The sequence below is a fragment of the Tetrao urogallus genome (assembly GCF_951394365.1).
Source record: "Tetrao urogallus genome assembly, chromosome: 1".
Classification (NCBI taxonomy): domain Eukaryota; kingdom Metazoa; phylum Chordata; class Aves; order Galliformes; family Phasianidae; genus Tetrao; species Tetrao urogallus.
This window is the reverse complement of record NC_136813.1, coordinates 142333852-142344396: the sequence shown is the minus strand read 5'-3', so window position 1 is coordinate 142344396 and position 10545 is coordinate 142333852. Positions and strand designations below refer to the sequence as shown.

The window sequence follows — 10545 nt, the reverse complement described above, 5'->3', positions numbered from 1 at the left end:
AGTTAGAGGTACTTTGTACAACCACAGGACATTGTTTTATTTCTGTAAGTGTGTAGAAGCTGAAGGTGTTGGAAAAGAGTGGGAACAGGGCTGGTTCTCAGAGCTCCCACCTCTCTCTGTTGTAACCACTGCACACAAAGCTGGGAGGCAAGCAAGACTCCTCCCTCCTCCCCTTTAACAATGGGAAACACCAGGCTTGAAGACTTTGAATTGAATTTTGAAATTTAATTTTATTATGTATATAAATTATATAGTCAGATAAAAGAATGACACTGTATCTTCAACAACCATTGTCTCTTAAAAAAAAAAAAAAAAAAGGAAAGGAGAAAGAAAAATGATTGGAAGAAGATTTAACACAGACGTGCTAGTGTCATATAAAACAGTTCTATAGCCCATGGGAGCTGCGTGGCTCCACAGAAACAGTGATCACAGTGTTATCTAGCAGTATTAAACATTGAGCAAACAGAGCTCCGGGAGCTGCACAGTTCTGAGGCAAGACAGGTGTCAAAGCTGCATTTCTCATCCTGTGGGATTTTTGCAGATAATCTGTAGAATAATTGCAGCTCTTGGCTGTTGGTTTTAGGCTTTTCCATCCCTTTGTCCTGGTGGTGATGTTAGTGTGTGAGGAGAGCTTGCAGAAAGCAAGGAAAGGGCCTGGAGCCTCTCGCAGCACTCTGCTTTCTGGGGAGAAAGATCTCCAAATATTAGTGGCAGAGCTGAGATCACAGTGCCCAGTCGAAGGGAATTTCCCTTGGAAGGACTGGGGAAGGTGGATTAGTTCAGGGTGAGGGAAGGCACGAAGAGAAGGCGAAGATCCTGCTCTCTCACATGGCAAATAAGCCTACAGCGACTGTGGTGGCAATGAAGCCGAGCGCCAGGATCCACCGCACCAGGGGAGAAGTGGTCAGCATGTCTGCCTGCATCCTGCTTGTCCTCTGGCTTTCCTTCCCAGCTGCTGGACCTGGTACAAATAAGAAAAAAATGAGCAGATGAGGACAACAAGAAGTAAGCTGCTCTCCCTAGTGCCAGAGCAGACCTGATGAAGCTGTCCAGAAGAGGAGGAGAACCCAGAGCATGGTGAGAAATCGGTGGCAGAAGTTTCTGCTCTCTCAGGCCAGATGAAGAAAGGCAGCAGCCAGACTGACACAGGTGTTACAAAGGTGCACAAGCCTTCTGCCTTGTCTCCTTGAGGAGACAAGGACTCTTCCCCTTGTCTCCTCACTGGCTTAGAAATGCACTGCCTCACTTCTCAAGGGACTCATTCAGACCCCTGATGGGTGCGGGAGACAGCCAAGTAAATACTTAAGATAAATTTGTAAAGGGCATTTTGTCTCCTGTGTCTCATTGATACAACTGGTTTAAGATTCTATGAATCATAGAATCCACAGAGTCCATAGAAATAGAATCACAGAATCATGAAGGTTGGAAAGACCATTAAGATCACCTAGTCCACCACCAGCTCATCCCCACCATGCCCATTAACCATGTTCTTAGTGCCAAATCCAATGGTTCTGGAACACCTCCAGGGATGGTGACTCCACCACCTCCCTTTTCCAATGCATCACCTCTCTTTCTTAGTACACAAAACAAACAGTCACCCTGTACAACTCCAGAATGGAATTCGTCAGCTGACACCATTTCTTTTTTTTTTATTTTTGGAAATTCCTATCTCTGTAGGCTTATTGGGAAAGGGGCAGCAAAGATTCGTGGAGAAATGTTACTGCCCTTTCCAAAGAACTTGCTTTAAACTTCCTTAATGATGTGCAAGACCAGCATACTTCTCGTTTTTTCCATGAGAAAACTGCTTCAATCCAACATGCACTGAAAAATCTCCCTTTCAGCTTCAGAATGAGTAGATGATAAGGGCTTTCCTACTAGAAGCACATGTTATCAGTGAAACTGCTCTCTTCTGTCAACATGTGAGCTTGCTCATAACTCACTCAACAAATCAGGCTCCATAAAAAGCAATTGCCTTTCTTGCTCAGGCTATGCCCAGTTCAGGATCAGCACTTGCCGGTAGGTGGAGATCTTTGCAAAACTGAGCCTGTAAAATCAGCCTGTAAATTCCCCACTCTTGAGCAGGCTATTTTTACCATCCAGAAAACCACACTAGTGCTAAACTCTGCACTCTTTTCCGGTGCTATTTTGAATAAACACCTCTGAAAGGCAAGGAAATGATCAGTGGAAGATTTGGACCAAAAAGACAGACTCAAGCAAGGCTGTGCGCCAAGAACCTTTTGTCAGCATCCCTGATGCTGGGCCCAAAATTACAGTCTGTGCTTCTGTAAACTCAAGGCCATTTTTCTCTGGCTAATGAGCCTTACCATTGCTACAACCTATAAGGAGGAGGAAGGAGTGTCTTCTTGTACTGCTCCCTCACTGACACTATGTCTGGGAAATCCGTGTATGCCATCCTCGCTCTGTCATGTCTAGAAGCTTTGCCCATATCATTACCCTTTGCACTATGTACTGGCTGCTGGTGAAGGCTGGTGCAAGCACCTCGCTCTCAGTTCTCAGTTGATTTTACAAACAACAGCAGAGGAAGGGAGGAGAGCCAAACTGCAAGTGGCAATATTAAACACCTGCCTTTGGGAATGCCTTACCATTTTCATGCGATTTGTTAATGTTCCTCGTGCGAAGCTCTGCCTTCGGCTGCACAGCATGACCATTCTCCTGGCTCTTGGACACCAACTTCTGCAGTGCCTCAAACACCTGAAAAGTAAGAACGTTATCTCATGATGTGACTTCTTCTCCTTTGCTTTTGCTGCTCTCCTTGCCCCTGCTCTAGACATTTTGGGAACTAAGGGAAGATAGAAGCTTTCAACCCAAGCTAAAGAATCATAGAATTGTTTGTTTTGGGAAGGACCATTAAAGATCACCTAGCCCAGCTTCCCTGCACTCCAGGCTCTCTGGGCTTTTTGCACAGAACAGGCCTGTGGGATCTGCCTGTTCCCTTTACCAGTAAACCTCCAGCTAAGCAGAAGGCTATTGCATGTTCTGTTCAATCCCCAGAGGAGGGAGAAGAGCCTTTCAGAGACCTGCGGCTTGCTATGCTCCCAGTCTAGACAAGTGCAGCCATCCAACTCTAGGCTGCTGTAACCCACAACTTCCCATAAGCTCCACAGCAGAAATACTGGCTTTGCCATTCCCTGTAGCTGTTATCTTATTTGGGAGAGCGTGTGGGCAAACAGGGTTGGCTGGTTGTTCCTCACCTGTATATTTAGCAGGAAAGCTTTCTTGGCTTCCTCCAAGACACTTTTCTTAGTAGCATGATCCATCTCGAGGGCGTTCATGCGGGACCGATAGAGCTGTTTGAACTTGGTAGCATTGGAGACTCCATCGAAGGTGAAGAAAGCCAACCCTTCTCCAGTGCTTGGCAGCTGGAGAGCCTTCTGGGCAATTTTCTTCAGCACCTGCCCCCCAGACAGGTCTCCCAAATAGCGAGTGTAGGCATGGGCCACCAACAGCTCTGGATGCTTCTTGCCAACGCAGTGGAGCCTCTCAACGTATTTCTGGGTAGCCTCAGGGCATGGGATCTCTGCCCTCCAGTTGCTGCCATAGAAGTACTCCAAGTCTTTCTCCAGGGCAGCTTTCCGGTGCAGCTCGGCCGGAAAATAAACAGGAGCATAGACAGGGTTGTCCTTGTTACGTTCAATCTCTTCCTCCAGAGCAGAGTAGATGAAATACAGGGATGCCGTGACCAGCTGAAACAGAAGAGGGTGAGCTACAGGTGCATCTGTCTGCTTTTGGGACAAATCCCACTAATTAAAAAGTTACTCATGCGCACACCCAGTATTATGCTATGCATATCTGTTATGTTGCAGGTTTCCTGCGTGGCAAATGGAGATAAAAGGGGCACTGAGGGCATCTAGCCCATTTCCAGCAGATGCTGGCCTTACCTACCCTTAAAAGCTGCTGCCTTCACTTACAACTTAAAAGTTCTCCCAGCTTGACATAATGGAAGCTTAAACCACACCTCACCTGTTCTCTTCATCCCCCCAGTCAACGCAGAGAGCATTCCCAAAGGCACATTTCTTGGTGCACTGCTCCAATCTGAATGCTTACAGATGGATGTGATTTCCCTCTGTGGGACCCTGTGAGGTGACAACCCACCCCGCTAACGTTGCAACCTACTTGTCCTGCTGGCAGCCCACCATCCTGGGAATGGAGGCACCCCTTTGCCTCATTCAGCCTTGGAAGAGGGGATGCCTCTTTTGTTGTCCCAAGGAGACAAGATGTAAGGGACGGGAGGAATCTGAAAGCTGCCTTTGTGAAGGATCACTGCGCAGCTATGTGATCATCCCTCTGTTTTGAAACCACTGTTATTGTTTTTCCCAGCTTACATGCTATTTTCCTCTATCTGCCAGCTTTTCCACGTGGCATAAGACAATCTGGCTGTTCTTCCCTTGCATGGACATTCTGTTTGTAGAGGCTGTGTGCATATCTACAGCTACACCACTTCTTGCTTACACTGAAATCCCTTATTGGCAGCAAAGTGTAGAACATGGAGGTACAGGTGAGTCAGGTTTGGGGGAATTAGAGAGAAAGCAGTTTACTGTCCCAGTAGAGAAATCAGTACTGCAGGAATGATTTCAGCTTTTCACCATTGCAAACAGGACTTTGATACACACACAGGCAGTGACTTTGTTGTAGAAACTGCTATTCAGATCCTAGGAGTCACATGTCAGGGCAGGTAAATGGGTTTGCCAAGAAAGTAAATAAGAGAAAAAAAAAGGTGTTTTTAGATAATAACTCGTTATCCAGCTTACTGGAAACGAAACAGAAACGTTGCCCAACCAATGAAGAAAAATTAACTTGGCCAGTTGTTTTAAGTGGGAAAGGTGGCTTTCGAAAACTGCTTTTGCTTTTCAAATCCCAGGGTCACGTCCCACTTCCCATCACGGGGTAAATATTTCCTGGGAAACTGAGCCGTGCTCCTGAATCTCAGAGGCCTTTCTTCATCACCAACTTGTCTCAAAGTCCACTGCCCAACGAGTGCCCCATTCCTAACAGCAGGAAGTCAGCACCTGCCACTGAATTCATGCTTGACTAAGTGCTGTGAATACAACCTGTCAGAAATAAATGGACTAATTTCTGTTCTTGTGGATTTATTTATCAAGGAGCCATTCGACAACAAAACAATTAAACCACGGGTCGGATTGCTGGCTGTTATTTGCAAAGCTGTGCGTCAGGTCCTCTGGCCTCCCGGGAATTTCTTACCCAGGTGTTTGCTTTGTTTTTGCTCACGGCTTTGTTATGTGGCTCAGATCCATCCTGTCCCTAGCCAGGATAGATGCAGACTAGCACCGGCATATAGCTCTTACATTTCAAGAAAAGCAACAGGCTCCTACCTGCTGGCAGCAGACACAGCTTGCTCCAACTCATTCTGCCTTTGAGCAATTCCTCCTGATCCCAGCTCTGCTATAACCCCAGTGACAGCTAAAACACTGTCAAGTGTGGTGCCAGAGATGATCTCACAGCCTCACTTCATTGCTATTCCATCGTTATTTCTAGCTGTAAACGCTTAGAGCATTCTCAATTCAGTATGCTCCATTCATAGAATCACAGAATCATGAAGGTTGGAAAAGATCTCTAAGATCACCTGATCCAACCTCCAGCCCACCCCCACCATGCCCATAACCATGCCCTCAGTGCCACATCCACATGGCTCTGGAACACCTCCAGGGATGGTGACTGCACCACCTCCCTGGGCAGCCTGTGCCACTGCAGCACCGCTCTTATGGAGGAGAAATGTTTCCCCATATCCAATCCAAACCAAACCAATATCTGCCCACTGTTCTACCTCTATTAACTACGTGACAGTAATTAACGCACAGTCCCCAGGCAGCTCTGCCGTGCTGTTACACCCTACCTTGAACTCGTGGAGGGACACCTGTCCCTTCTGGAAGTTCTTCATGAAGGGTGTGTTCTCCGCCTGCTCGTGCACCTCCTTGGTAGCTTCCTTCAGGAGCTCCGACAGGTCCTGGGACATGCTGGGCGAGGGAGAGCAGTAAGACATCAGTGCTGTTGCTCTGCTCCAGCTAAAGGGACCTTAGGAAAAGGGAGAGCCGGGGGCAGCAGGAGAAGGAGCAGAGCCGCGGATATCAGTGCCAGCATTCCGCCCGCCGTCCTGAGCGCGGAGCACCGCCAGGACGCATCCAGAGGTGGGAGGAGGAGCGCGCCTGAAAGCAGGGGAGAATACAAACTGCTGGCTGAGCGCTTCCGTCTCTTCCCCGTCCCGATCTCACCTTTCAGCGCTGTGTGGCTGCGAAGTTTCCATTCTTCTCCTCCTTGTCTCGAGCCTCTGTTTTCCTGTTATTTCCTCGCTTGAGCTCTCCTCCTTCTCCCGGGACGCGAAGCGCTGCGTTTTGTAGCCCGGCTCCTACTCCCAGCTTTATACGGGCGGGCCACGTGAGCAGCACAGCCGCTGACCTCATGTGAGGCTTCTTGCAACACGCTGCACTTCCCTTCCTGCTGCTGTGCCCCCTAGCCCCCGGGACGGCTGGAAGGACATGAGGAATTCACCCCTGTGATAGCTCAGCACCAACAAGGGGATGCAGATTCTGCAGCATCTGTCCTAAAAAGAGACCAGTGTCAGTGTTTTATCACCCTGGGCTGTGAGCATCTTCAGAGCCTCTAAAGGCACAGGGAGCTTTGCTGCCCTTGGGATGAGGAGCTCTGAACTGTGGGGTGGGAACATTCCTGCTTCGTGGAAGGAAGCACAGCAGGGACCCTTAAAGCTCAGCCCTGGCCAAAAGGACTCAGAGATAGTGGTGGATGGCAGCTGTGCATGAGCCAGCAGTGTGCGCTCACAGCCCAGAAAGCCAACTGTGTCCTGGGCTGCATCCAAAGAAGTGTGGCCAGCAGAAAGAGGGAGGTGATCCTGCCTTTCTGCTCTGTGCTGGTGAGACCTCACCTGGAATACTGTGTCCAGATGTGGAGTCCTCAGTACAGGAGAGACATGGATCTGCTGGAGTGCGTCCAGAGGAGGGCCACAAAAATGGTCCAAGGGATGGAACACCTCCCAGAGAGGACAGGCTGAGAGAGCTGTTCAGCCTGGAGAAGAGAAGGCTTCTGGGAGACTTCAGTATCTAAAGGTCCTTTCAATATCTGATTAAGCTGTAGGTATTCCTGATCATTGCAGGGCATTTGGACCAGATGGCCTTTAAAGGTCCCTTCCAACTAAAATGATTCTATGATTCCATGACTCTGATTCTTTCCACACGCTGCACAGGTGTGCCTGCACTGATGCACAAAGATATGCTTTCCTTTCTCCCTTATACAACAGAAATACTGAATTGGCATGGCACGTGGGCCCTGCTGTGAGCACCACTGTGTGTGAGGTGATAGAGGACAGCAGTCCATCCCCTCAATACCCTGGGGGTTGTCACATCTGCAGCGTGCAGGAGACTGCCAAGGTGTGATGCAGGGCTTTGGGGAAATCGAGGCAGGCTGCAGATATTTGTAGTGGCAAATAGTTTCTCTGGTTTAGGACAGGAGAGTTGGACAAGGTGCTCCTGCTAGTTGTTGGCTGCCCTGCTGTTTTGTCTGCTGCATCAGCCAAGGAGGCAGCCCGCAGATGTAGTGGGGCCCCTCTTCCATCTGGAGCTATGCTGGAAGCTCAGCTAACCAGGACGGGAGGTGCATCATTCATCTGTGCTTTGGGAAAGCACAAATTCTGCCTTGGAGCCAAAAGAGTGGGGCACATAAAGCCATCATTGCTCCACTGCCGTGGGCTGGAAGGGAAGAGCAGGGAGGGGGGTCTTCTGTCTATCTGTCCCCTGGCTTTGGGTGGGCCTCATGTGTCCTCTGCACAGCTGGGCTCGGTGCTGGGGGTTGGAGCGGCCTGGAGGGATTGTGCGTGCACATGGCTCTGTGCTGGGCTGACATCTGGCGACCGTGCACACTCAGGAAGGATTACTCAGCGCTCCCAGCCTGACTCAGCCGTGCTTTTCCTGTCTTGCTCTGCTCTTTAAAGCTACAGAGCATTCTAGCAAAAGCTAGCTCTTACCCCCAGGCTACTTACTGCTTATTTTGCTATTGAGTAAGATATGTTTATTGGGATGTCCAAGTCTTTGAAGCAAGTGTGAGAAAGCCTTTAACATCCCTTGGCCCTTAGAGAGAGGCCAGTCCTGCCCAAAGACATCGATGACATTTTTGCCACTAGACTAGCTCTGAAATGAGCACTTTCCACTGGCATCACGTGCTTGCAGCACAGTTCTCACTTCTTTCAGTGAGCCCTATTTGGACATGGGAAGCTGGAACACACTGAGCCTATAGTTCTGCTGGGGGGAAGAAGGAAAGATATGAAACTGAATGATATTATTTGTCACATGACTGTGAAATAATCTGAAAAACTACACTCCCCAAACCATATTCCTCCTTTCATCCATGTTAAGCAGCTTCATTTCTTCCTAAGGACTCTCGAGCTGCGTTTAGGCCAATGCTTTTGCCCCATCTGCCCACTCCCCAAAAGCTGTGTGCTTGGATGCACTTAAATATATGTCCGAAATGTCCTCCTCCTTACTTTTCCTGCAGGGCAGAGGTACATGGAGAGGTAAGACTCAGGAGAAGGGAGTGGGTATCCCATTGTGTCATTGCCAGTGTAGGCAGGGCACTTCTTCCCAGGAAGAACTCCAACTTTCTCATAGAGTCACAGAATCACAGAATCATTAAGGTTGGAAAGGACCTCTAAGATCACCTGGTCCACTGCCAGCCCATCCCAACCTTGCCCACTGACCATGCCCTCAGTGCCACATCCACCTGGTTCTGGAACACCTGCAGGGATGGTGACTGCACCACCTCCCTGGGCAGCCTGTGCCACTGCAGCACCACTCTTTCTGAGAAGACATTTTTCCTAATATCCAACCTGAACCTCCCCTAGTGCAACTTGAGGCCATTACCTCTCATCCTATCACCTATTTTTGCTCTGAGGTGTCCTCCAGTGTACCATCTTCTGCATCTGGGCCTTTGCCTTCTTCTGAGATGGTCACAGGAAACAAGGTCACAGGAGCCAAGGCACAGCTCAGTCCTCTGTGAGCAATTCCATGGGAGCAGGGAAGCACGCCATGCCCCAGGCCTGGTTTGTGCCTTACTTGGTTGGGGTTACTGGAGGCGGAGAGACTGTGAGGCCAGGTTCCTCACTCCAGAAAAGCTCGGAAACCTTGCAGTGAGATGGAGGGAGAAATGAAACCAGGCTGTCATCAATTTTGCAGTCGCTGGGCTGGAGCTTTTCTGGCTTCATCCAGTGCTCTGCAGTGAGGGCTTGCATTGCTTCCTCTCTGCTTCTGCTGTGCTTTCACTGATCAGTGGCTGCACAGTGCCGGAGGGGATGGTGTTGTGTGGGACTGCTGCTGAGTTTGCCTGGGGGATTTGTAGGAAGATAAATCAAGCAGCCTGGGGCTGATATTTGTGATAGTGATGGGTTTAAATACCTCTATCTGCCTGTCTGAGTCTTTGAGAAAATGTTTAAGTCATGGGATAGGTTAGAGGAATGCTTACCAGCAACAGAAGACACTGAGGAGTCAATGCTGCCATCAGGGGAAGGGAAATGTGGGAGATTGAAAGGGACAGACTTTTTAGCAGGATCTGCTAGAATAGGACAAGGGGAAATGATTTCAAATTAAAAGAGGGGAGATTTAGGTTGAATATAATACAGAAGTTTTTTCTAATATAGGTAGTGAAGCTCTGGAGCAGGTCACCCAGAGAGGTGACGGATGCTCCATCCCTGGAGACACCCAAGGTCAGTCTGGAGGGGCTCTGAGCACCCTGATGTAACTGTAGGTATCCCTGTAAATTGCAAGAGAGTTGGACTAAATGATCTTTTAAAGGTCCCTTCCAACTTAAATGATTCTATCATTCTAAGACTTTCCTCTTTATGGACCTAACAGCTTGTCCTGACCATAGGTTTCACAATCAGAACCCTCTGGTTACACCGTCTGCCCCAGAGTACAAAGCTCTCCTGCCTTCTGGAAGTACTGCTCCTCATTTGGCTCTGGTGCATTGCTTCTCAGCAGCTTGGCCAGCGCAAGGAGGAACCGCCTGATCACAGCCAGTCTTGGCCAGATGGACGACCAAAACCATGACACAGCAGAATTCAGCCTGGCTGGGAGGGGGGCTGACTCAGCAACCAGATCTTGCTGCGTGATAGAGAGGGAAAAACCCCACACAGCTGCAATACCCACGTACAGCTACTTGTGGAAGGAAAGAGTCACTGCTGGATTCCACAGGACGTGCTGTGTGCTAACTCGTGTTTACCAAAAGGAGGCTGCCCTGGCAGAACAGATTGTGCTCGCTGCCCTCAGCTCAGAACAACCCGAACCCAGATCAAAGATACAGGTGGAGCACAGCGGGTGGGAGCACCAAGATCCACGGGGTCCTTCCTGTGGGGCTGTGGTGGTGGCACCTCTGGGGGACAGATGCTGCTGCTCTGCACAGACCCCATGCAGTGGCCTCAGAGACGGATGTGGTGGGGGATGGACGTGCGTGCTGTATTCTCGGGGTGACAGAAACAGGAAGCGGTGATTACAATACGCATTGTTCCAG

General features: G+C 49.3%; 1 protein-coding gene across 1 annotated transcript; it reads right to left on the bottom strand.

Annotated features, from left to right (window-relative positions):
• Window positions 1-824: 824 nt before the first annotated feature.
• Window positions 825-6280, bottom strand: HMOX1 (heme oxygenase 1; the record flags this gene model as incomplete). Its single annotated transcript, XM_079535442.1, has 5 exons — window positions 825-961; window positions 2604-2712; window positions 3213-3704; window positions 5873-5993; window positions 6249-6280. The coding sequence occupies 5 exons, from the start codon at window positions 6278-6280 to the stop codon at window positions 825-827; spliced, it is 891 nt and encodes a 296-aa protein (XP_079391568.1).
• Window positions 6281-10545: the final 4265 nt, after the last annotated feature.